The sequence below is a fragment of the Anas acuta genome, chromosome 5 (genome assembly GCF_963932015.1).
Source record: "Anas acuta chromosome 5, bAnaAcu1.1, whole genome shotgun sequence".
Lineage (NCBI taxonomy): Eukaryota > Metazoa > Chordata > Aves > Anseriformes > Anatidae > Anas > Anas acuta.
The window spans coordinates 17204526-17232250 of NC_088983.1; the positions used below are offsets into that span (position 1 = coordinate 17204526).

The following is a 27725-nucleotide window of genomic DNA, read 5'->3' on the forward strand; positions in this document are numbered from 1 at the left end:
CTATAGGAGCAGTGCCTTTCAGTGTGAGTGATGGACAGGTTAATGCACAGTCTGAGGGGCAGCTTTCCCCAGTGCGGGAATAAGAGCAGCGGTACGAGTCAGCAGCATGCCAGCTTCTGCATCTGCTGCAGTCTTCCTGAATGACCTTGGACAAACTGTATAGTTTGTTTATGCCTCAGTCTCTCTTGCTGTGCAACAGGAAGGAAAAAGCACCCTCCCAGACCTTGCTCTTGCACATGCAGGGCAGCAGCTCCCTTGTGCAGAGTTCAGCTTGGGCTGTGCTTGGCCGTAACGAAGGTCTGATCTCAGTGAGAACTAGGAACAGCTTACTGTAAATAACACCAATAACAGCACTGATGCTCTGTATACTTTGTAACGCTCTGTGTACTCTGTGAGAGTACACAGCCTGCACAAGGCAGCATCTGTGTGTGCTCAGATAAGTTGCACGCAGCAGCCGTTTTGCACCAGCTGCCGTGGTTGCAGCGCGGTGTCTGCCGGTTGTGCCAGCGGTGGTAGGCAGGGGTGTGAGCAGCTCCGTGTGCGTTCCCATCTCTGTGTTCAGTGTCTGCTTCTGGCACTGTCATCTCTTTCATTTATGAATGAGTGGGTGCGGGAGGAGAGGGCTGGGCTGGCTGACTCGACTCCTTTGCAGTTGTACTATAAAGAGCACAGGAGCTGGAACACAATCTCCTCCTCCTTCCCTGCACTGTTTCACCGGCAGCCTTGCTCACAGCTGGAGGAAGACAGCCTCGCCAGCAGCCTGAGCAGAAGCTGGGAGAAGGGAAGTCTTCTGCTCTTTGCTCTGCAGGAAAACCATCTTTGTATAAACTGCTCACAGGTGAGTGTCATTTTTTACCTATTCATTCTTAAAAGCAAACAATTTTTCTGTCATTGCTTATATAATGTTACGACTCCTGGAAAGGTGGCAGAACAGTTTTTTGGCTACGTTGTTAAAAGTGAAGCAAAGCAAAACAAAGGAGGGATTCCAAGGACTCAACCAAAGCAATGTGTCCAAAAATTCACAACTTCAAAATAAATTTCCTTGGCAAGTTCCCACTAGTGGAAAACTTCAAATAGAAGCTCTTCCAAAAAAAACTTTCTGGAGTTCCAATTAGGTGCAAGGAGAGCCAAATGTTGAAGTTGTATTGATGAGAGGGAATTGTTAAGATAAACTAAGAATCTGTCTCGTGTTTGCAGCAGGGAACAGGAGCAATAGCCAGTAGATAAATTTCAGTAGTCATTTTCAGAGCAGTTAGTAGGAGTTGACTAGATAGAAATTTTTCAAAATAACTAATAAGGTATTTAAATATTTCACTTCCCCTGAAGACATAACCAAAAGTTAGGCATACCTGCAGAAAACTGCTAAACCTTGTAGGTGCTCTGTGTACAGCCATATAGATTTGTCTTTGTCTCTCAAATGTTTGCCATTAATATATTTTCCAAACGATAAGACACTTTTCCTGCTGCTGTTCAGAACCTGACTAGAGAAACTTTAAATGTGAAGGTTTGTTTAGTGAAACTAAATCCATTCTATCAGAAATTAATCTGCCTTTTTTTTTTAATAGGATTAAAAACATTCATTATGTAGGTTGCCTGTGTTACTTACGTGTTTTCCTGGTTCTTGGCAGTCTTTGAAAAGCAAGCAAGAAAGTAAATCACTGAGAGATCCACTTCCAAGTGTGCTGTGGGTTGGGGATGGGGAGTTGAGAAATGGAAAATTTTGAAGAATTTTCAGCCTTGTGCTGTGCTTTTCTGTTCAGAACATGTGCAGATATCTAGTAAAAAATTAAGGAAATTTAACAGTGAGACAAGGAAAAATGGCTACACACAAGCTCATAAGATGTGACACCGTCACTGTGAGCGTTTCAGGACATTCTGAGCAGTCTGTTAATCAGCTCCTGCTGTGACTTTTTCCACAGTAACACCCTGTGTTCACATTGCCTCCAGAAGAGTATGACATCTGACCACTTCTTCTTTCAAGTTTGCTTTAATCAAGAAGTTGCTAAGAAGTAAGTCAATCCCCCATGCATGTAATGTCCACTCCTCTGTTCCTTTTCTGAGCAAATCAAAAATGTACTGTCCTCAGTGCTATCCTTCCTGCCTCCCCATCTTACTCCTCGTATTTTGGTGTTCCCCATATCTCGCTGCTTCTACGCATGCAATTGTAAGCTCTCTCTGTTACATCAGTGAAGAGGCAGAAGGTAGTTCTTTCCAGCTGATCTTATGTTTGGTGCTATAAAGCTGTAATTCCAAAAAGAAAATAGAAGGTAAATCCCCAAAGTTTTAGGAATCTTTCCAGGGCCAGGAGAGTGCACCATGAGAAAGCATTGGTTTTACAGAATCAGACCAGTACGTTGCTCTGTGATAGTGGGGCACAGCTGCAAGGTGATAATGTCTACATCACAGCATTGTGATTTGAATATCACAGTTTTAAATTAAGAAAGAAGTGATGGTTCCAATATTTCATTTAAAAAATCTCAGTTGGCATCTGCAGTGGGATTTATTTAACTCACTTTGTGGCTGGCAGAGTAAAAATGACTCCCTTACTTCTGGGACCTGAGGACTATAAAGAACATGAGACAGCAGGAAAAGAGAGAAGAGAGATGGAGGGGAAAGGAGACAATTGAGAAGGATGCATCCCAGCTGAGCTAGGTGCCAGCTAACATTGTGAGCCTGGAAGATGGCTCAGCGCAGAGGTCAGACTGGAAACTTCTTATTTGGGGTCGAGCGCAGTTAGGAGGGGATGCGTGTTCAGAGGTGTACATATCAACATACATCTGCCTCTCCTAAGCAGCCCTGTGGTTGCTGTCACTCAGATGAACCAGGAGATAATGTCACTGCGAGTTTTGCTGGCATCCTGTTTGAACAGCTCACGGAGATGAAAAGTTTGTCCTTGCTAGTTATTTTAGATCTGACCTGAGGGCACACTCACATTTCGCTGGGGCTTTATTGCTGCTGCCTGTTCTTGTGTCAGGGCAGTGCTAACTGAACAAAAAGTTATTTCAGTCTCATGAGGGCATTTATACAACTTTTCTAATTATTTTTAAACAAAAACTGTGGAAATAGAACATGGCGGCCTGGTGATGCTGATTACCTTACAATTAGCTGGATGCTTCCTCTAAGAGATGTGCTTTTCCTATAAAGCTTATTTTGAGTGGCTTTTAACAGTTGTTATCAATTATTCTGCCAGCTGAAGCATTTGCAGAGCTGCTGTCCCTGACAGCTGATAGTACTTGATTTTGAAAAGACACAGAACAGCTTTAATGTTTAGGAGAAACTGGCCAATAATTTTAAGTGAAGGTATTAGTAATAATCAGCAGCTAGGAACAGCATTGCACTTCATGCTCTGAGGGATGCATCCTCTGTAATTTGTCTCCAAATTCTCATTCCTTTGTCTTCACTAAAAACCACTCTCTGAACTCTGTTAATCTACTGGGTAGCAAAAGCAGAACTTTGCCACTTCATCTGGAAGCTACAGCTGGTATGCCTGAAAAAGCAAAAAAGACTGAATATTAGGCTTAAAAAGCTCTGTTAGAGAGAGGTTGAGTGATGGGCTCACCTGAAGGATACAAAACTCTGTTCCTCCCTGTGGAGCACTCCCGCCAGAAATTGTTTCTGTGGCAACAAATCCATCTGCAGCCAGGTTGTCCTGGGGTTTGATCTGGGGATGCTTATGCACAGACCTGTCACTGTGCCAGAAGCAAATAGAAATTCTGGTCTATAGGTAACGGAGAGGGCAGTCTGCTGCTGGTGCTCCACAACAGGCATCCTCCTGATAGTCTCCACTTAAAAATTCCTACAGGCAGCTTTTGCTGCAGGATGAGCTTAATCTCTCGTTCCTGAACATCATTGCTTCATTCTGCAAGCTTTCAAATTTCTTTTCTCTCACATTGTTTGCTCTTGGCTGACAGTAAAGACACACGAGCTTTGAGGAGTGAGAGATCAAGAATGAATGTATTACAAAAGCAAATGCAATCAGACTATCAAACTTCAGTCACTTTAATGACACCTGAATAAAATGCCAAATAATTTTATTTTCCTTCTGTGAAAGGAAGAAGAAATTTTACTCTGATGGCTGATGATTTATTGTCTATGCACATATCTAATAAGAGTATGTACCTATTTTATGCTCTACATTTAAAAAGCAATTAGAAATAGCTTTCAATGTAGGAATTATTTGTTAAACTAGGAAGAGGCTTAAACTAAGGTGCCTTAACTTATCATGGCATAACATTATTTGGAATTCGAACTTGTGTCCAAATTTCAGAGATAATCTTACACCTCCACACCAATGCAAAGCTTGTATTTCTGACTAGTGTTAGAATCCCACCTCTCCTACAGCAGCTTGTCCATCTTCTACCCAATAACTCATCAGAATTCCCCTGTAAAAATACTTGAGTGAATGCTGGGGAGTGTGAATGGTTTACAGGAAGCTTGTTACTTTTGCCATAGCTTGCTTCTCTGATGCTATGAAATAAACTTTATCCCTTTCTAGAAAGTAAGCTTTTCGCATTTCTGTGAGGTCATGGTTCCTCAACTACCTTCTCAATTTTTGTGTTGAACCTCTTTTTCCCAGATTTATAATACCATTATCGTGGGCAGGTTGTTTCTTTAAGAGTAGATAAGAGAAGGGTAGTTACTTTTCAAGCATATGGATGTTGAGTTTGTGACTCCAGAGGGGATGCTGTGACTTGCCTCCCAAGGAGAGAGGCGGCAAAAATGACAGGGGCTCTGGCAAGGGGAGGCAGGTAGTCGTGGCTCATGTGAACGCTGGTGTCATCTGAAGGTGTGATGCAGAGCGGCTGGAAACAACATTTAGGCTCTTCAGCAGAGAGATGAAGTGCAAGAACTCAATAGCAGGGTGCTGAGGAAGGCTTCTTACACCCTCTGCAAGGCCAGGCAGGGGTACAGAGGTATGAGTGGGAAAGTGGAGGAGAGAATAAGGGCTTGTGTACATCAGGAAATGAGGATGCTCAGAAGTGAAGGAATAGAATAGAAAGCCAGGCTTTGTTTAAATTGCAATGAAAGTTAAGGTACTAGCACTTAAAATCATGTGAGTAACAAAATATTTTTTACATGAAAATTAGGAGAATTGAGGAAATGAAAATTTAGGAAATGAAAATATAAGGAAGCCTGCAGATACAGATGCCAGCGCTTTGTTTAGAATGATATTTCCACTGGGGACTGGGTTGCTGGAGTCCTGCATCTTCCAGTTAAAAAGAAAAGAAAAAAGTGAAAAGAACTGAAGTTTGCAGTGATCATCTAGGGAGCGAGAGCAAAGAGGGAAAGAATACAGAGGAAAACTTTGTCCAAGGCACAAAATCGTTAGAAGTCTGAGAAATAACATTGCAGAACAAGCTTTAGATATGGATATTGACTTAGGTCTTCTGGAAACTTGTCTAATTTCCAAGAAAGAAACTGCTCAAAAGAGGGAAGCTTAATTAAAGGCAGCAAAAAGGGATAGCTAGAAGAGTTACATTTCTACAGGCTAGGTGGGGACTATCTGAAGACACACACACATGCATGCCCTCTCCACAAAAAAATACGTAACGGGCTGAACTGAGGGGACTCAGCTGAGGCTGAAAGGAAACAAGCTCGGCTAAAACAGCACTGCGTGGAAGGGTGGATGGTGTGCTAGGCTCGAAGAACAGGATTTAGAACAGAAACGTTTGAAACACACACAATGGGGTCAGCGTAAGCCAAAAACACAAAGCTGGTACATGGTGACAGTGCACGCGATGCTAGGTGCTGGCACGGACTGGGTTTCTTTCCTGTCGTGAATTCTGTCTCTGTGATCAAAGTGAAGCCAAACAGAGGAATACAAATGAAGTTAAAGAAAAATGAGGGGAGGAAGTGAAAAATCTCCAAATACTATAAACAGCTATTTACTTTTCCATGTCTTAAAACTTCTGCTGTACAAAATGAATCATATATGCAGATAATAGCATTTAAAAGAGAGCTGATGGCTTTTATTGAATGTGTCAGTATTTGCTGGGGCGTGCAACAGTGAAAACATTGACCGGAGATCTGTTCAATCTCTTTAGACACAGCAGAGCTTCAACCACATTTCACTTACACCTGGCAAGTCAGTTTTTTCTCCCAGACAGACTTTGGTGTTTGCCAGACGTGATGAGTTGAATTTTGAACGTGATGAGTTGATTATTGCTCGTCCAAGTCGCTGCTCGTCAGCAGCGCTGCTCAGTCGGCTCTACCCAGTGAGCTATCAGTGAGGGAGGGGAACAGTTGCACAGAGCGTTTGGTTGCTCTAAGTGGGATTAGCTTCCCTAATTACTTTCTGTTAATGAGATGGTTCTGTTCGGAGGGCATGTTGTTCTGATACTTAGGTTTAATTACACTGTCTGGAAGCAGTGATATTATAACAGATGTAAGCAGAAGGAGAATTTGGTCCCTCCTTTGGTCCCTAACTTGCTTCAAGTGCCTGTGGGTACGGAGAGCAAGCTGCTGTCAGTGCACATCTGCTATATCTGTATGGTGCCTCAGGTGTCTGGGCCAAGGCATGGGCTAACACCTGACATGCTCTGCCCAGCCGTGTGAGCACTGACTGGCACAGGGGGCTGCCAGGGGGCTGTGGCCCACTCTCAGCCTGCTCAGAAATTGCAGGGCCCCGTGTGTGGGGCCACAGCTCCCTTGGCAGCATTGCTCTGAGGGGCACGGGCCTGTGGCGGTGCCGAAGGCCGGGGGGCACGCTGGCAGCAGAAGGAAGGTAGCAGTGCTTGAGATGCCGTGCGGATATCACCTAAATCTTCAGTTGCTAAGTTCTTGGCAAGACATCTGGCATTGCCCGGGGGAGTGCGGTGCTGGTATCGGAGCAGGCTGCAGCTTCAGGAAGGAGTCAGACAGAGTCTGGGAAAATGAATCAGAGGAGTGAGGCGATTTGCTCCGAGACTGTAGATGGTGAAATGAATCAGAGCCCGTTTACTTCAGGAGGGAGAAGTTCCTACTTCTGAGTCCCAAGCCTACAACACAGTTGTTCCAGTCCTTGTTCCTCACTGGTATTTTTGCTTGTTGATCATGGCTTGTGTGGTTTCTAATCCGTAAGACCTACTTAGGCTTGGCTCTTCTTCGCAGCTCGCTTTAAATGAGGATTGGCACACAAATTCGGGATTACGAGCAGTTCTATTGTCTGCAGTTGTTCGTTACCTGTTTGCCCACTTGTGAGGCAGAGCCAGGGCGGCGTTCTGGCTTCCGTACTGAGGAGGTTTATGGGAGAGAGAGGCTGAGGTGGCTGAGGTTTTAGCTGGGGGAAAGGAAGATTTGGAGTTGTTCTCTGAGGAACAGAGAGATTAAAGATTTATGCAGAAAGTGGTGCAAGTGGAGCTTCCTTCCACCCACTGCCCTGTACATCCCGGCAGCCTCCAGAAGATGGATGCTGAGGGCAGGAGCTAGCGCAGTGGTGAAATCCTGGAGGGTCACGTCATCCACCTGGCTGATCTTTAACAGCAGGAAGGAGGGGGCAGATGAGGGTCATTTTCAAAAGCTATGAGCCAACTGCTTGAGACAACTGTGGCATGACTAATTCCTGTTATATGATTCATCTCCCTGCTATTAGTTGGACTGCTCGCCTGAAAATACGCATAGTGTGAACTTATTATTACCATAAATAGGGATTTTCCAAAGTGAAGTTTCTTTTCAGCACTTCCCTGTGCTCAGTCAGTTGTTTGGACCCTGCGTTCGGTAAAACAGCCCCAAACCCAGGTAAAGAACATAAAGCAGTCTGAGATGTGGGACAATGTGTGTTTATTGTCCCCTCTGCCCTCCTTACACCCTAACATCAAGTTGTCCTTCATATGGACAGGCCTCATCTAAGAAGTACTAAGGCACAAAAATCTGCAATGAAATGCTACAGCAGCAGAACTTATATATACATATATATATATGTATATATTTAATTATATTTTTGTACATGTAAAGTCATGTAGATTTTACTTCCAAATATCTTTAATTTCTAGGGGAAAAATTCCCAAATCCCAAATGATGATTTAATTCAAAACTTTTTTTTTTTTTTTTTTTTTTTTTTTTGTGGAAATGGTTTTACTTCATGTCAGATTTATACAGTTTGTATTCATGCTATTGAATGTCACCAGGAGGGTCTGATGTGCCTCATCACCTGACAAACAGTAATAGAGAAGAGCATAGGGGAGGGTATTGAGAGCTCTCCAAACATTTCTTTGCCTTCAAGGGGCATCAGCTGGACCATCCTCAAGATGTTTGCTAAAGACAGCTCTACATCCCACACACCACCTACCCCAGTGCTCCACTTACCTTTGCTAGTGGAAACTTTTTTTGTGGTGTTTAAGCCAGTCTCTTGTTCAGGCTTACCCAGAGAGCACGCTTCCTTCTTTGCAACAATCTTTATCATGTCTGAAGGTTTTCGCTGTGTTTGCCCTCATCATTGCCCTCATCATAGACTAAACAAGCCTGCAGATAATGAAGCTCTGTAAGAAACAGCTGGATCAGTATGGACCACAAACCTGAATGTTCTACATTCAACCCACTTCATAAGTTAAACTTTCAGTTAAGCAGGAAACCACCTAGAAAGGCAGCAGCTGAGCACTTTTGGGTGCTGTAAGAGAGCTAAGGTACCATGGACCAGTAACTCAGTGCTACACAGTACCCCGGAGTCTATACATGGAGAGGGCACGGGGAACTTGTTGAAAAGCAAAATTTACCTTCCTGGAAAATGTCAATATTTCAGAAAAAAATACCCTGAATATCCCAGCAGATTATCACAGAATCACAGAATTTCTAGGTTGGAAGAGACCTCAAGATCATCGAGTCCAACCTCTAACCTAACACTAATAGTCCCCACTAAACCATATCCCTAAGCTCTACATCTAAACGTCTTTTGAAGACTTCCAGGGATCGTGACTCCACCACCTCCCTGGGCAGCCTCCTAGGCTAACCTTTGTCCTTTTAATTAGAACACCAAGTCTTCTTCTTAACTGATGTACAAACTGCTGTATATGAGATACGTATTGCATCTGATAGAAGAAGTCATTAATAAAGCATATTGTATTTTACAGCAGAACACTGGGAAGGATGAGGAGGTTGCAATGATCATATACTGAACTGGAGTCAACAATATACTCCTGGAGAAAACCAACACAGAGGAAACATATTGCATTGGGAAGTCTCAGCAGGTGGTGAGTACTACCTCTCCATCCTGTGCACCACTGTAAGGCAATTGTAAGATTAAACTACATTACCATGATGGGAAGTGAGCATTGGAACTAAATTCAGAGGTCGTGAAAGTATATGAATTAATTCATTTCTAATATACATTGACTATCTTCATTGGCTTCTAGCTGCCTTGCATCAGTCAGCCCACACCACTTACATTTAGCTGCATAGGTCAATATTTTCAGCTGTTGGTGGCCAGGGAAAAATTCTGTAGAACAGTTAATGACATACCTGATACCCTTTAAGCCACCAAATGAAGCCATTAAAATGTTCTCTACTAGAAGACTCCATGAGGTGGTAAAGCTTGAGATAGAGGAGGATGGGACTAACTACTGGAGGAAGCAAGGAGTAAACATTTGCCATTGCTAATGTGCTGCAATATTTGGAACTATACTGTTTTAGACCATTGTAGTGGAATATTATTTAAAAAAAATCATACACAACATATTCAATGTCCAATCTAGTGCTTTCAACAAGTATTAATGTACTAGGAGAAGATGAAAGATTAATGAATCAAGGATTTTAAGATGAAGCTGCTACTCAAATTAGCATTATCAATTCCTAGTGGCATGTATGGGCATGAAACCCTGAACTACACCACCATTGTGGTTCACATGGCATCCAAAGTTTTAGTGATGAAATATTTAATGTAAATAGCTTACTTCAGACTTTGGAGAAATTTGATGGTAAACAGAAATGAAGAAGTTGAGACAAATTCCCAAGATATCAAAGTTTGAGCAAATGGAGTGATTTACCCAATACTGTGAATAATTGCATGTCTGTGCTAGGGAAAATTGGGCAGTGCTGACTAATTAGTCTTTTGTTTATGTGGGTTCTGAAAAAATGTTGCTGGCTTCCTTCTTTGACAATAGGCTTATAAATGGAGTCATACAGTAATGACAAAAGTAAAGTGATTTGTAATTATTGGAATACTTCTATGGTTTCCTCCCACTGAAACAAACACACAGAGGAATAATTATTGTTGTATGCAGAGATTCATGTTAGACGACTCCCTTCACAAGTTAACAAATATGGAATGGGTTGTGTGGAGACCTAAAATAATTTTAGAAGGGAATTCAGTTTGAGAAATTGAGGTTGGGTTGGGGGGGGTTTCTTGCCTTTTTTTTTTTTTTTCTCTCCCCAATTTATGTAAGATGGTTTCAGAGGGTTAAAAACATAGAGTCGTTTTTTACTTTATGCCCCTGGTAAGGCTCTCTTGCAAATAGGACGTACAGAGTTTGTGCTTCTATTGAAAAGAGCAGACTGAAACAAATCAGGAATGAAAGTACAGCAGAGAATCTCCGAGGTAGCCTGTCTGCTTTACAGATGACAAAGCCAGAAGAAAACAGAAGTAAAACTCCTTGCAGCCAACTGCTCGTCACATAGAAGTTTGACAAAAACAGTATTTCTGTGTGCTTTCTCTTATAGTGACTTATACCTCATGCTCCTAGAGACCATGAACTCTGGTATCTATCTTTCAAGTGTTATGTTTGATTCCAGATTCAATGAGAAAGGTTTAGAAACTGGCCCAATTATATATATGTATATATGGTCAGCAGAGAAATTAATTGTATTCCCTGAAAAGTCGTGTTGATGCTGCATGTAAAACTGGCTGCACTAAAAGAAAGTGAGCAGCACTACTGAGTGCTCTGGGGTCACCAATTAGACATCTCCAGTCTCTAGACTAATCTCTAGGTCTCCAGTGCAACCTAATTTTTATTCTACTTGCACATTTAAATCAGGCTGTGACCTTTAGTGAAAAAATTGTAATTTTTACTGGACTTCTGTTAATACAAGTCATATCAACTCTATCTGACCTCAACAAAACCAGTGCCCCACTGGGGTACCTGAGCCAAACCTGAGCACCTTTCTTGTAGAAACTGAATGCAGTCGACCTGCATTGCCTTGGTTTTCTTCCAGGCCTGCCAGCACCCTCTTCCTTTGATCTGCCCAGACCAAGTGTCCCAGCACTGCAGCTTTGGTGTTTCAGGTCCCTGAGGTAACAGTACTAACTTGCACGCATCTCCATGGCTTTTCATTGTGCCCTTACGAGTAGCTGTGTAATAACTTGCCTTCTCCCAGGTGTTCAGCAAGGATAAAATACCTTATTCACTAGAATTGTTTCCACATTTAATAAATGTCCTATAGCCCACTGGTTTGATTCATCTCTGGCAGTCATTGGTATGACGTTTGAGTGCTTCACAAACACTAACCATTTACCTGCTGGAAATGCTTATCTGTAAGGTGATATAATTTTGAATTTGTGGAGACAGAGATGGGGATTATACAGTTTGGTAGCCCAAAACATTTGGACTTTTTCTAATTTTCCTGTGTATTTCTTAGTGAGAAAGGTTCCACAGACTTTACCAGTGGTGAGTGGAGGGGGCACCTGGCTTCATGCCCTGAAAGTGCTACATCCCACTGTAATTCTTTTCTTCTGAGCAGTAACAGAGTGTCTGTAAGTGCATTGTTAGCCATCCTGCTGCATAACCAGATATTCCCCACTGAATACTGACAGATTTTTTTCTTTCCAAGCGTGGTAATTTTGCATTTGTCCTTGGTGGATTTAATTTTGCTTTCAGACCAAGATCATTTTAAATCCTGACTGTTACATATTCCTTCCCAACTCAGTATCATTTTCTGATTTAATAAGTGCATTTTCTATCCCAATATTAACAGGATAGAAATTATGAATCGATGTCATATGAATAGATAAAAATAATAATTAGCATCCTGAAAAGGGCAAATAGCTCCCAACTCAATCCACCATTCCGGATCAACAGTGACTAGAGGTGACTGCTTTTTGACTGTGGTTGCATCACGCATCAGGCAGTAAGCATAATGCCTTTGTAGTTTCCCAGGTGTTACTGAAAATGCATGTTAGGATGTGTCAAAAGTCTTTATGAAATCAAGATGCTCTACATATGTTGCTTCCTTTCCAGCAATTCAGACACATACCTCATCAAAGAAGGAAATTAGATTGGTCCCACACTACTGTTTCTTGTTGAATCCATGCGTCTGTTTCTTACTGCAGCAGCATCTCTGTAAAGCAGTGCTTCTGCCCTTGCTGCCCATCTCTTCCCCCTCATCCTCCCTGGCTTTGTCCAGTCCTGAAATGCAGCTGCTAATTCTTCTCTCTCAAGTCCTGCTTTTCCTCCATACATCTTTAGCCCTGGTGCATGGGACTCTGTGTGAGAAAGAAATCGTTATGATATCATGAGAGCTACAGCTGTTAAGAAGGGGGCTGTCAGGGCTGAAACCAGGCTGAAGAGGCTACGAGGACAGGGATGGCACTGAGCTGTGGGGGGTTGTTTCTGGGGCCTGGGGTACTGCCATGTCTGGGATGACATTTGGGTATGAGGCTGCGTGAGGCAAGGCTGATGGTTGCAGGGAATGGGAAGCAATAAGTTCAAGGATTAAGCAGTGGAGATGAGACCAGCTTCCACTACTGTCCCTCATCCCTTCCAACTCTGATTTCCACTCCCTGGAGCAGCAACATGAGCTGCAACCTGATAAGGCTGCATGACGCAGAGAAAAGAGCACCCATCCATGCCTGAGCCGGCCCTCTGACAGCAGGCAGGCAGGGCTGAGGTCAGAGCTTCTCCCATCTCCCCAAGGAAGGGTGTGAGGTGCGTGCAGCTGCCAGCCCCAGCCCACACTCCGCTCCTGAAGTACGGCAGGACTCACTTGGGGTGAGTCTGAGCAGCTGTGAGTCACTGCTGTAAATACCCATGTGTGTGTACCGATTGTCTGACAGCTTGTTCTGGTTGGAGCTGAGCTGGCTGGTGTACGATTCTCCAAACACTCTTCTCAAGACAAGCAATATGTCTGTTTTACCCCAATCTGCCATAAGTTCTGAAACATCATCCGCAGTAATTCACAAATTGCTCTAGCTGATTCTCTCAGACTGCACAGAGACTTTAAAATATCTGCTGGCCTTTGCTTATCTGCTTTGTCTGTGCCACTCTTCTATTTTTTTTTTTAAAGTGAGATACTGGGTCACAATTTTGCTTCTGAAGATTGAAATAAAAAAATAACAGCAAATATTTCGGCCATGTTTAGATCTACAATTTCTGCTTCTGCCTCACGTACCTGTCTTTCCTTTCCCTTCCTTTTCTTGGGGAAGTAAGAAATGGGATATTCCAATAATAATTGGATACTCTGGCCAGCAAAGAAAAGAAACATCCTTATTGCCTTTTTTGGCTCTTTCCACTTGTGACCTTTTTACTTCATCATTCCTCTGGTTTAATCCAGGCATTGTTGTGCCATTTCCTCATAGTCAGCCTTAGTCATGCTCCCCAGTTTCCACTCTATTCTACATTTTTGGGGTGATTTTGTCTAACAGTATTAGGTTTCTCAAGTAGCTAGGAACCTGATAGTCTTCGGAAAGAAAGGTGGTAACAAAGGAGTGGTTGTTTCTTCTTTCCTCTCTTTCAGCCAGAGCATCACCCCAGCGAGATGATTGAGCGTGCGGAGGAGGCAAGAAGGGGCAGAAAGCACCTCTTAAAATAGTAATAAAACCACAGTTATCTTCTGTGGAAGGAATGCTCAGCAACCAGGTGCCATTTCCCCTCTCTCAGATCCTGCCTTTCCTATTGCAGCTCTCACAGCCGCCCCACCTCGCCCCGCTAACCCTCACTCAGGTTTGGGCCTGCCAGTCTCTGCCCAGTTTACATTGCTCCACCGCTCCCTGGTCCCTGCTACTACTCATTGCTTCCAAGCACCTTCCTCTGACCTTGTTCTTCCAGGCTTTGTGAACCAGCGTTGCACCACGCTGACAAACCCTTGATCCTTGGGGGAAGTTTAGTGTGGGGTTTAAAGGCCAGTGTTTATGTAGGTAATGATCTGAACCAAATCCAAAACTGAAACAATCTCAGATTTTTGGTTCCAAGATGTGCAGCATGGTCCAAGTCTTGCTATGAAAGCCAAGTGACTCAGGTCTGTTTGTGATGTATGACAGGTGGAAGGACAGATTAAACAGCAAGAGATCTACTGCCATGTAACAGCACACAGCCACGTTGTCCTCCCTGCTCAGGGAAACGAGTGCTTTGTGGATGATACAAGCTGTGAGCACAACTTTTGCAAATGTGTACAAGGAAGTCCTTTGGCTAAAAATGCGTAGATCTAATCATAGACAGATTTCTTATGAAGAATCTTGTAGTGATGCTCGTTGAAACTGGGGAAAAAAAAAAAAAGAAGAAAAAAGAAAACAACAGCCAGGCACCATCCTATTACTCAGTCTGAGCTGAAGAGGCTATTGTCAGTGGTTCTGGGTTGGTTCCTTTGCCATCACCAGCAGACAGCACTGAAGGTGTGAGCTGCTCTGCAGTTCACAGTGCAGGGTGGGAATCGTGCTTTTGTCAGCATCTAGGGTATGAAGGGGGTTGGGAAAAAAGAAAGAACCTGCTGTTGAATTGTCAGTGAGTGATGAAAGTTGGCTTATTTAGACAAGAAAAAGTCAAGCTCTCCAAAGCCTGGAGATCCTTGGCTTTATTTTTCATCCAAGAACAAGAGGAGTGTTTGGAGCTCATCTACAGGTTTTCTTGCCAAGACTGGGGCTTAGGTAGGTAACACTGAAAAGACATGGGCATATGAGAGAGAGAGAGAGAAATCTTGCCTGGAAATGTCTGCGGACTCGTGATACTGGAGGTGTTACATAAACTAAGCTATGAAAAAACCCACACAGCTGCACTATTTCCATATTAAAGCTGTCTAAATGGAATGCCTGTGTGTTCCCATCCATAGCTGCTTTCAGCTTTATGATTATCTGCACCCCAGATGTTTTTCTTACAGCAACTTTTTCATTTTTCTCCTCCTACTATCTAGGCTGGCTTAGTAAGTAATGAGGGAGCTATTTGTCTTTCCTATCCCCTGCATCGTCTTTCCTTCAGTTTCCAATTTGCCAGGGAGCTTGTAAGTTACTGTGTATTATATTCCTAATAACAGAGTGGTCTTTAAAGGCTGTTCTTCCACAACATCCGTTGGACACCCTCATTGCAGTGTTTTGATACCAGTCTTGATGAAAAAGCACGCAGTTTCATTCCTGGCCAGTGCAGAGCTATGTTAATGTACTTGGGTTGTGGGGAAAGAAGGGGAAAGGTAAACTACCTTCATATTTCCCATTTGGCTACTGAAGCTGTCACTGGTGAGGCACGAGGTGGTCAGAGGGCTCTGAGCTGTCTCAGAGCCCACACACTGAGGATGTTGAAACAAAGGAGTTTTCCAAGCTCACTTCATCCACAGACCAGAAGAGCAGCATAAAGCAGCTATTGTGCCAAAGAGAATCTGGAGCTTTGCAACAGCCAGCCTTCTCTTCCTGGCCCCAAAACAGCACACACCAGCACTTCCTCCAGGAGCAGGAAACATTACTGTAATCAGAAGTGTGTATTATATTAGAACAATATCATATCAATAAGACTTCTTCTGTGTCTTTCACATTCTGCATTCTGGCCAGACTTTTAAGCTAAGCAGATATGAATTTTACAATCACGTTCTTCATGACATAAACATAATTTAATAAAAACAGTTTGAGTTCTTAGAGGAAAAGAAGCATTTTCAAAAAAACAGTGCAACTGTGGAGTACATCTGCTTTTTCTCACACTGTGACCCATTTTGGCCTACTGGGTAACACTGAGAAAACAGAGAGCTCTTGAACTATGAACATATAAAGACAGTTCTGACTCTTGAAAGGTATTGACAACCTTCAAAATACTTTCTGTAGTCTTTTAAATTATCAATTTGGTCTTATCAACAGCAGCTGGGCACTGACTGGATGCTTTTAGTTGTTAGGATAGATGATGGATCCCAGATTTTTAGGCATTTTAGACTGTAACTGGGTATGATGATCATTCCGTGCAGACAAACTCTTACCTGTAAAAGTCACCAAATTATTTTAAAGAGATTGTACCAAATACAAACTCAACTACAGTTGTGCTTGGCCTGGAGTCCTGGAATGGAGAAGGTGAGGTGGCATAGCGAGGCTGTCAAACCTGTCTCCGTGCAGATCCTGTGCATGGTGCTCACAGGCTTGAAGCCAGACCTCCTGTTGACTGAAAAGCTGCATGGCAGTTGTGTGTAGCCACTGAGAAAAGCACTGTGTGCTGGATGGTGCTAGAGGAGTAAAAATGCCCCCTAAGTAACAGTCCTTTGGGAAATCTGCATGTAAGTTCACAGATGAATTTCTGTACGCACCTGCGATGCTAACATTGCCATCGTTGTTCCACAGGGAAGCTAATGGCAGTCTCTTGGAGCAAACTTCAAACTAAACCAGAGGTGTCAGTGACTGGGTCCCTTCCACAGCATTTCTGCTGCTGTGCTTGCTATGTCCATGGTCACTGTTGTGCCAGCCTGCTGGAGGGGCAGTCTGAAGGAGCTGCAGGAGCACAGGAGCAGCAGAACAGCTTGCGCTGGGCTAGACTCCACCAGGCTTTTACACAAGCAGTTTTAGACATTTTAGTAGTTTTAGAGACACAAAGAAAAATGCAAATTAGGGTAGTAAATGGGAAAGAATGACAAGTCTTTATCTTTGTCCCTGACAGTGCTGTCTCCTTTTGAACCCAAATTAACTGAAGCTTTATGATGGTCGTATAAATTGCTAACCTTAGCCAAGTACATGCTATAACCACGCATTTTCCAGTAGTGGTTCAAAGAACTAATCTCGCCATCTTGCATCGTCACATAAAGCATACATCTCCCTAAGACTGGGCCACAGTTTGCCCTGCTCTTTTCTAGTCCTGAGCACTTGTGCCAAAGTGACCAAGCGTATCACATTAGGTGATAAAAGGGTGAGTCTTCGTTTAGTCTAGGGTTTAATCTCTGTGGGCTGGCTGAAGGCTTAACTCTTGTCCTGGTTGAACTGGCTGCTAACCCATTGTCAGCAGTGATTTTTATGAGTCTGAAACAGTAATAGCTCAGTATGGAAAATGTTTGCACAGGCACATGTTTGGGTTGTAGAAGATTCTTTGGGTGAAAACACCTGTAGTCGTCTTCAGTGTAGATGAAATGGGAAGATCATGTATACAGATAGTGATGGATGGTTTTGAGAGTCTGTGGCAAATAAGGAATTTGTAATAGCTTATTTTGTAGGACTAAGACCATAGAGACATTATGCCAGATTTTTAAAGTGTTTTTCCAACAGACAGCTTGCTTTTGGGACTGTGTTTATGCTTAACTGTAAAAGAGACTGGTAAAATTTCCAGTTTATTCATCCTGATGGATTGAACTGCATATTCTATGGTATTTTTTATCTAAAGAGAAATATAAGTAATGGAAATTAAAAATCAACTGTTTTGTGCACCTTGCATCCCCTGAGGAAGTCTGAGTGAACTACTGCTTTGCCAGGGAAATATTTCCATTTTGAACAGATTGGATTACTGCTTTTGTGCCTCATCTGTAAAAGAGAGATGATATTTCTTCACCTTTTAGATACTCATAAAGCTAAAGTGACAAATGTTTGTAAATTGCTTGGAAATTCTTTGACAGAAAATTTTGTTTATGTGCACAGTACATGGAGTTACTCATATGAATCATGATTTCCCAGACAGGCTTTATCCTCTATCAAAGACTGTAAGAAAATTTAGTACTAGGAAAACACATCTTACTGAAAACCGATGATTTGATAATGATATTCTTAAGATTTTCATGTGTTTTACCACCAGGTTATTAACATCCTGCAGCGAGTCATCACTTGAGCCTGAAGTTTGTGTGGATGAAATCAGGGGTATATGAAACTGGATGAAATTAAGTTCTCCATCTATTCATTTGGGACCCTGATGAATGATACATGTTGAGAAGTAGAAGATGGTGAATTCCACAGACAATGCAACCATACAGTGTATTATTGACCATAATATCCACCAGACATTATCCCCTGTGGTATACATATTTGTATTCATAATAGGCTTGCCAGCCAACTGCCTGTCACTGTACTACGGGTACTTACAGATCAAGGCTAAAAATGAATTGGGTATCTACCTTTGCAATTTGACTGTAGCAGACCTCTTTTACATATTTTCTTTGCCTTTCTGGATCCAGTACGTTTTACAGCATGACAACTGGACCTATGACGAACTGCTGTGCAAAATCTGTGGCATCCTCTTGTATGAGAATATCTATATCAGCGTGGGCTTCCTCTGCTGCATCTCCATCGACCGCTACCTAGCAGTAGTGCACCCTTTCCGGTTTCATCAGTTTCGGACAATGAAGGCAGCTATGATTGTGAGCGCTGTTATCTGGACCAAAGAAATGCTGACCTCCTATTTTGTCTTTACACGCGGGGAGATCAGTAGGGATGCCGAGAGCCATGTGGTATGCTTTGAGCATTACCCCATCAAAGACTGGGAGCACAACATCAATTACTATCGCTTCTCTGCTGGCTTCCTTTTCCCCTTCTTTCTGCTGGCCTTCGCTTACTGTGGGATTTTAAGAGTTGTCCATAAGAGTCATGGCACTCAAAAGAATAAGAAAATCCAAATTAAACGACTGGTTTCAAGCACTGTCTTCATTTTTTTAGTGTGCTTTGGACCGTACCATATCCTACTTGTAATTCGCAGTGTGTTTGAGAACAACTGCTCGTTTGCTGACAAAATATTTAACATTTACCATGCTTCTCTCCTGTTGACTACTTTTAACTGTGTTGCTGACCCAGTATTGTACTGTTTTTCCAGTGAAAGCACTTACCATAACTTTGCCAAGATACGAGACTCTTGTTTAACGTGTTTAGGATGTCTAAAGACCGAGATGAAAGAATCCTATCAGCTGAGTGCTCCAGAAACTCCCAACAGGCCACAACATGAGCAACAGCCAGGGTTATTACAAAAATCATGTGATACTACTGAAACAATGGAAGACTCTTCAATTAACATGGACTATTTATAGTGTTCATCAAAAAGGCCACATAAAATGTCCATGTATGACTGTACGTACCCATCTGATTTATCTATGTATTAAACTGTTTTACCTCCCAAAGGCTTATTAGCAATGCAATATAGTGAGGTTCCCTTAGCTACAATTGTGTCTGTTGTCATTATGGTACCACTCAATACCAGTCACCTGGCATTGACTGAAATAAGCTAGTACTCATGGTATGGTTCTTTAACTGCTGTCTTTTTGCAGCACCAGGAGAAAAAAAGAATCTCAACAGTCTGTTGAAAAGCTTGGAGACAGAACAAGTTAAATGTGCCCATAAGTTCTTTTGAAAATAAAAAAGTGATGCATTTTTGCAATGCATTATGTACTTCTCTGAAATAACTCCTTCTCCAGCTAGTTTAAAGGTGTGCAGAGATTTTGCAAGAGCCAACTTGCTAAAACAACTCATCAAATAATGTGAGATGTTCTGGAACAAAAGGCACAAGAAATTCAGCATCTGCTGAGACCTTCAGTGTGTGGATTGACTGTTGAAACTCGTCATAAGGCTTCTGTTGACTTCCAGAGGTATGAGATCTCTTGGCTCTGACTGGAATAAATAATTCAATTTGTAGACTTGGAAAAGAACGAGAGGTTTGTAGTATGTGTTGTGCATTTAACCCATGCATTTCTCTGAATCATTGTCTTCAAACATTAATTTAGTTGCAACAAAATTCTACTGAACCTTGATTTGGACTGTGTCTTTCTAAATCTTGTCTCTCGTGTCACCATGCAGGTAAATAATAGCGGATTTGTCAGTGAAACTCCTAAATGGATTCTGCTCAAACTCTGTTTTCACTCATAGGTATTATAGCTTAGGCTTTCATCATTGTTCAGTAAATACAGTATCAGAAATATGATGTGAGAATGATCCATAATGTTTTCTGGTTTAGACAGAAACAAAGTACAGGAATACCTGGAGACAATTAAAGATGAGGTTGTTGTGCTCTATAATAGTATTTCTACAACCAAGTCCTCACTAGTTTTTTGTTGGTGGGGTGTTTTTTATATATATATTCTTTCTACTAATGAATCCTGTTTCTTCTTTGTTATCTCATCATAATTTCTTGTATCTGTTACACCATGAATATTACCTCATCCTTTAACTTATTCTATAATTTCAAGCACTTCTTGAAAACCTTTGTCTCTGCAACCCAGAGTTGATAACATGCAGTAGTACTTTTTTTTTGTTTCTTTTTAATGTCAAAAGATTGTCTAGACAGACCTTCTATACCTGGTATCTCAAATATGTCACTGTACATAGCCTCGCTTGTCTGTGATTTTTAAAAGGCAGCATGCTCTTAGAGTTTTCTGGAAACCACCCTGAGAGTGCAATACTAGAAGTAATTAGGCGATGTGTTTAATAAATAATGTTTTTATTATTTTCTTTTTATATTTGTTCATTTTGTGTTCGGAATAACTATACTATGGCTTTGGCTCACACGATTCTATTTGTGAGACTACAGATCCTCTCCTCTGCTTTTACAGAAAGGATTCATGTCCCCACTCTAAGGAGGGGATTAGGTTTGCTTAGGTTAACATTTGCTTTGTTTAATTCTTTTGCATTTCTTTATACTTAGACCACTCACCATGCTGGATTAATTACCTTATTACATGCATTTTTCTTCTGACTATCAGTGCTGTTTAGCTTTACTTTCTGTTAGTCTTTCCTCCAGCCTCTCCAGTCTGCCTGTATCAGCTGGGTTGGAAGGCAGGGACTCCTGACTGCCATAATCCATCCGTGTACGTTGTTGAAAACACAGCCAACTGCTCAGGCTCCCATGACCTGACATGCTGCAAGACACACACATGGTTTGTTCTAAGATAAAACATTTGTTGCCCTGTTTACGCTTTACTTCTTTATAGTCACCCATGTTGTTTAAATTAGCTGGGATGCAGAGCACACCACATTACATGCAAATACCGTCTGACAGATTAAGACTTAGTTATGTTGGTACTTTGTTGTGGTCAACTTTTGGTCAGCTGCTACAGTTTAAATCAGATGGAAACGGTCCAGCACCCTGCTGCAGTTATCATCATCTAACCTGCAAACCAGGCAGGGAGGGAAATGTCACTCCTCCCTCCCACCCCAGCACGAAGTCAATATTTCATCAACTATTCCTACATTGTAATGGTTGGGCGTAGGCTGCAGAACTGCGACCACCATGGGAGGAAAGTAAACCTCAGAGCCTTTCTATTTCATCCCGAACATAATCAAGGGTTGCTAGAGATATGTTACATATTGGCATTGGATTAAATACAGGGCTTGGGACTGCACAGGAGAAAGCATTTTTAAAATGCGCATTAGAGAAAAAGACTAATAATTTATTACATTTTATACTTAACAAAATCTGTCTGTTAAAATGTATATTTTGGAAAGAAATGTAAAAAAGTTTATCAAATCAAGTTCATTTGATGAAAGTCAGTGTTTGGAAAGAATAATGTACATTACATCTGTTAGCGTAACAAGTCGCTAAGCATGTAGCACACAGAGAAAGAAATCACATGACTCTATCTGAACAGGTATCTTTAAATTACATCAACTTCATTTTGTGGGTTCTGTGCACCAATGAACGTATGCGATCCTATGGGGTTACTGGCTTTGGCAAAAAAAAAAACAAAAAACACAAAACACTCAAGTACTCTTACTGAACATCTTACTTAATGGTTTTAGATAATTTTGGAGACTGCTAAAGGAGCTATTTTCTAATTGTGAGACAGTTTCACCACAGTGTCCTTCGAAAAGGTTTTAAGTAAAATTAATAAAAAAATAATAAAAAAAAAAGACTGAGCCATAAATTATCCATGGGAACCTTTGGCAAATCTGACTGTCTGTCAGCATTCCGGCGCTTGAGATTTTCTCTCATACATGTTCAACTGTTGTAGATTGTACAGCCTGTAGATTTACAGGCTGTGTATCCTCAAGGAAATCAGAAGATTAATGTTCTAAGAATGCTGGTGTTTGTGGTACAAAGTGATTTTTCTTATTCTCAAAGCGTTACATGTTTGTCTTAGATAAGAAGGGAAAAAAAAAAAAAAAGAAACCTCACTTGCCAGAAAGAATAATAGATATAAGACATTGCTAGCAGTTGAAATACTGTCCTTTGGAAAACAGTGGGCAAACAGAACTGCCATTTGGATGCTGTTGGTGTTCTCCTTTTGTACCATTATAATCATTGTATGACAGGTAAAGCATCAGTGCCTGAGAGGTGCAGTGCAAAACAGAGCCTGTCCTTCCTGCTGTGAGGACTGATAACTAGCACATCTTCAGCCCAGATGCTCACCTTGAGTTTTGAGGTAGTAGCACAGCTTTCAATGATGTAAGTCAGGCGCAGTTCACACCTGTTTCTCGTGTACTGGTTCACTGTCAGTAGGCCTTTGAGATGTAATTTAATTTTTCTTCACTCAGTCTCATCAAGACCTGTATTTCTATAACTGGAATTTATTTAAATATTCATTTACATTATTTTATACTGAATGTAAATGTTCTTAAAGCACAATCAGAAATTAAAGTTCTAAGCGTTATTTTTAATCACTATGGATTGAACTCATTTAGGGTATCCTATTGTTAAGAATTAAAAATTTACAGTATTTCTGTATTACCCAGAAAGGGACAAAATGTTAAACCTTTTATAAATGGTGAACTACCGATATGAAGGAGGCAAACAGTGCAGCCTACCCTTTACATGGCAAGTCTGCAGGGCTGCCCTTATTTTCATTGCAGCCCTCCCCTTGTCTCCTCGCACTTCCACAAATGACCCACTGCTGCAAGAAAACAGTGTTAGAGGAAGAAGTGTGCAAGGGAGCTGTATTTAACAACTTTTACTGCTGTAACACTTACTGTTTTGTTTTCTTTTGAATACTCCGCTGCAGCTGTCTTCCCCACCACAAAGTATTTATAATCCAAGTTGTTACAAGAGTTACTTCCTGTTGCAGTTACAAGGTTAGTAAAACAGGAACAGCAATGCTTCATTTTAATGAGAACTTTTCTTCGTAAAAGCCAGATCACCTCCTAGTATATAAAATCATTTAATATCCATTATGAAATTACAGAAAAGAAAGGTAGACCAAATCATTATGGTATCCCCTTCCTGCTTCACCAAAATATTATGAGGGCAATAATAACAGGTTGTGCATGGACAAGACACCAGAGATAAAAACTCCAGTACTTAAGAGACAGAGACTCATCTCTTACAAGGTAAAAAAAGATCAGAAAAATACTAGGAAATAAGAAAATAGGAGCAACTCCTGATTTGGAAATCCTGTGGGGCAGTTACTGCTTCAGCTCTTGCAGCAGCTTCTCAATCATAAGCGAGTGGGTGTCGTAGAAGGGCAGCCCGTCCACTTCCATTTCTAGACTGGCAGTTTTTCCACTGCGGACCCCGTGCTGCACAAGTGCTTTCAGAAGCTTTTCTTCCTTAAAAGATAAAGGAATATGACATAATTAATATCGCAAATCAGACAAAAACATTCATCAAGATCTTTGTTTTAAACCTAGGGAGACTCTGACCTCACCCTCCGTATTTATTTTGGATAGCAGTTTGTGAACATCATTTTTCTTCTCTACACTCCCTCAAACAGCATGTTGGTGTCTGAGTGCCTGATTTCAAGTCCCTCGATGCTGAGTGCCTGATTTCAAGTTCCTGTATTGCACAGATGTGAATCAGAGGAACCTCCACCTGAAGTACCTCAGAAAACAACCTGTTGTTTCCCTAGCAGAGCAACAAGCTGCAGATGCATTTTTAAAGAAAAAGTACAGAGGAGGAAAAGGGTATGTCAGGGGAGAAGGCTAACAAGAGAACCTCACTGGGCTGCACAATCACTTTCTTCCCTGAGTATTCTGTGATGACTACATGCCTTTTGCTCTCTATCCTCTTTTTCTATTGATTTTATGAGAATTCTGGTCCCTTAAGAAAGGAATCGGGGGGGAAAAAATACAAACCTGAAGTTGCTCTTTCCTGGAATTCTTTGAAGTAATGTCTGATTTCCTTTGTTTTGAACTGCAAACTCAATTTTGTGTTTGTAACTGTTATTTTCTTGCAAAACAGTGGTATAAGCAGATATAAAGCATGTTCCAAATTTAACTGTTAAAGTACACAGAGGGATCAAAATCCTCCATTGTGACCTATGGGCCAGTTAGCATTGTGAGAAGAAAAGATGGGATAAAATCAGCTCTGAAAAAACACTACTTCTGTCAACAGTGAAATTGGAACAGCCTGGTTTCTAACGGGCATATGTGTAGCTGTTTTGTCCCTTCCCAAAAGGTTTTTTTCTGAAAAGCCAGAGCCTCAGTAGCAGCATTAAAGAAGAGACCCCTCTCTCTTCTCCCCAGTAGTCAGTTTTGTGAAATTTCCCAGAATCTCAGAACTTAGAAACCTCTTCCTTTTGTGAAATTTTGAACCTCCTGTTGAATTTCAATGAAGCTTACACATTCCATTTACCATGGTAGTTATAATAAAGAGCCCTTCAAGGCAGCAGTGCATAAATTGTCTGTTCGTTCAGTAATCTTTGAGAATTCTGGAGGTGTTCAAAATGCCATTATTCTAGATAGTCTTCTCTTCATTTGATATGAAATATACGTATTAAAACTCTTTACAGAAAATGCTAAGACCTTATATAAAGATAATTTGAACCTCAAATTTTGTTAATAAAAATCTAAGAAGAATAAAAAGCCTACTCACATCTTTGCTTCCCTCCACCCCTCCTCTCACGTAACTTACATAATACCTTGATGTAATCATATACATATATTTTTTTCTTCCTTCCTCAAGAATGCCTTTTCATTCTATGAATGCCTTCTTTCTAAGAATGCCTCTTCTGGTCTTTGGTCTGTTTTACTTCCAGTTATGTGAGACCCTGCTTTGATGGAAATCGCTACTACCATATGAAGCCCTACCAGTGTCCTTGACAGACAGCTCTATAGGTTCAAATACTTTTTTGTTTGATATTCCCTACAAAAGCATTAACAAAGTCCTTTATATCCTGGACACAGATGAATGACCAAAACATTGCAATGTTAAAATGTCTAATGTTTTCTATATTTGTTTTCTAATGTCTATGTTATCTATATAACAGAAAATATGTTGTTTTGCTTTACTTTTTTTTAATTTCATTTCTAGGAAGACTTCTAAACCATATAGAATATAGTAGCTTTAGATCTGAATTTATACGTAATATGGTTGTATTTTACATACGATTGTATATGGCCAAAATATAAACATTTCTGACAGAATCAAAACATACCTTACATGGTTGTTTAGCAGAGAATTCAGTATAACTTGGAAACCTGCTTTTTGAATGCACTCCATATAAATATGTTATATTTCCTGGTAATGCATCCTAGATCTTAGCTGTAACAAAGTGAAATGAGCCACTCTTTTTCTATTAAAGAAAAAATAGCTATAGTTACACGGTGTCAGTCTTGACATCGTGTAACAATACAGCAATGATACAGCTATTTAAGGAAATTACCTGAAGACACTCTTAGCATAAAAAGCACTACATTGTCATTTATCAGCACCTTATATCATGCATGATGATACGTATGAATATATGAATGCAAATAGAAGCATCTGATCTTTCTGCAAAGAGAGATTTTGTCTTGGCACTGAGTATCTATATGCAAAGTGGCAAATTACATCTCCCATGTCACAAAAGAGACACACGAATTGGATAAGCAAAATTTCATTTCTTATTTTGAATTGTTTTTCCTATATATTTACAGGCTAGAGCTCTTTGTTCTGCTTACATAGGGAAAACCGGCTTAATATTATATAACTATGTCTGTATTCTCTCATCAAACATTACTGGTTGCACTTGTGAAACATACACAATTTACACTATGCTCAAAATCAAACCAGCATCGGATTAACTGACACAATCTTGATTCAACTCCACACCTGAAAGGTAGGTAAAGATGATTTAGATTGATTATTTCTTACTGATCAAGGTGTCAGCAATGACCAAATGCTTCTCAGTATCTCTTATTAAAATATATGTAAAGAATAAGTCATGCATTGAGAAAAATCTTAGTATTTTGTTGAGCAGGAATGGAGAATGCCACAATTCTGGGTTTTGTTACATTGCAACCCTGATACTGCTTTAATGCAAGGCTGGAGAAAACCTTTATACTTCAGGGGAAGTCTTCTTAATTTAGTAATTATGATCTATGGGTTTCATGGAAAGAATGCCATTTCTGGAAGAAAAATAAAATGTGATAAGAAAGCTGTTTGGTACTTAGGCACTTACTCAAATGTCTTCTTTCCAATTACAACCACACAAATATTAACACTGAGGTGGGTATGGTGGCACTTTTTATCTTACTAGGGTAATTATTACAGCATTAAAAGAAGCTGTACTGGGCAGAAAGTAGCCATGTAAACCATAAATGGTCTGATGTTTTATTTTATTCTAATGGAGTATGTGAACACTAATGTATTCAAGCTCAGGAAATCTTCTGCGCTGTTTACTGTTCTATGATTTATAATTAAAGATATAATCTCCTCTTGTCAGAAGATTTGTCATTTTCTTTCTTCCCACAAAACTGTTGCCATTAATTTTATCTCAATAGATTTTAGTGTTGAACTTTCAGCAGCTCATTATTGGATCATTATCAATATTGCCAGCTGTATAACTTAGTAAAATAAAAGCAAAGATTTCCTGTATACAGTATCACATTTAATTGCAGTATCTTGTTACCAGGAATTTTGATCATATTTTTTTGGATATGTAAATTCAAAGGGAAAACAAGAAGATGTGAGTCGAAAAAATCAAAAGTGAAAAAATAATTAATGTTGGAGCTGTCTTACATGTCACACAGAAGTCAAAGGGTAAGTATATATGGCTAAGCTAACGGTTGGGATCAGTTTCAGTTTTATGTTCTTTATATGAAAAATCAAACGAGCAACAACTACAAAGTATGACCTACTCTACTCTACTGTGTTGGTATTTCAGGCCAAACACACTGTCATGTCAGTAGAAATATTTCAGTGTTACAGACAGTATCTACGCTGGATGGATTACATTTTGCTTAGCATTCCTGGAGGTCACAAACAATACTGTGTTTTTTCCAAGTCTCTATAGAAGTACTCTGCCAATAAAACTGATTTGAATTTCCTCAGTTATTATAAATATGGTGGAACAATCCTTACTTGATCACTGCATGTATTTTTTAACACAGCCAAGTTAAAAATAGAACCATGTGATTAGCAGGATGCTCGCATATCAGTTCTCATCCCTCTTCGTTATTTTAATTTTCTCAGTGTGGAACCTCTGCATTCCTAGCATATCACAGTGTTCAGAGTTCCATTAGTCAAAATGCATTTAAAAATATTCCTCTGCAAGTCTTTCTCCATCTTTAGTTCAGAAATATTCAAACTTAATTATAGAAAGGTTCTAACATAACTAAGAAATGTAGAATCGTCAGAAATATGGAGTGGCTTCAGTAATTAGGATTGTGACTTTTAGTTTTGGAAGAGAGATTTCTAAAGAATACAACAAAGATTTATAAGAATCATGAGTGCTGCTAAGGAAATGAACAAGGAATTTTAATCACTCTGCCTCACAGTACAAGGTAATAGAACGGGTTTAAAGCAAGAGCACTGCCTTCAAAATCTCAAAGA

General features: G+C 40.6%; 2 protein-coding genes across 10 annotated transcripts in view; one reads left to right on the top strand and one right to left on the bottom strand.

Moving 5' to 3' along the window:
• On the top strand, nt 1–26618 carry GPR68 (G protein-coupled receptor 68). 2 transcript variants are annotated; one of them, XR_011096905.1, is made up of 5 exons: nt 1–838; nt 1920–2009; nt 9045–9164; nt 17859–19632; nt 23686–26618. XR_011096905.1 is itself a non-coding variant. In XM_068682958.1 (4 exons), exon 4 carries the CDS (start codon nt 18001–18003, stop codon nt 19075–19077), a length of 1077 nt encoding a protein of 358 aa, XP_068539059.1. In that variant the 5' UTR covers nt 1–838; nt 1920–2009; nt 9045–9164; nt 17859–18000; the 3' UTR covers nt 19078–22148. The 2 variants fall into 2 exon arrangements, 1 of the variants encoding a protein (XP_068539059.1); XM_068682958.1 differs by lacking the exon at nt 23686–26618 and having other exon boundaries at nt 17859–22148.
• Nucleotides 21409–27725, bottom strand: part of DGLUCY (D-glutamate cyclase) — a 43936-nt gene continuing 37619 nt past the window's right edge. For all 8 annotated transcript variants that reach the window (XM_068682949.1, XM_068682952.1, XM_068682954.1 and 5 more), the window contains one exon: nt 21409–23521. In XM_068682949.1, coding sequence (XP_068539050.1) covers nt 23378–23521 — 144 coding nt within the window. In that variant the 3' untranslated portion in view covers nt 21409–23377. The remainder of the gene's footprint in view (nt 23522–27725) is intronic.

Bases quoted from the DNA above. Each gene is read 5' to 3' on its own strand.
- GPR68 (XM_068682958.1), top strand. From the start codon at position 18,001: ATGGTGAATTCCACAGACAATGCAACCATACAGTGTATTATTGACCAT.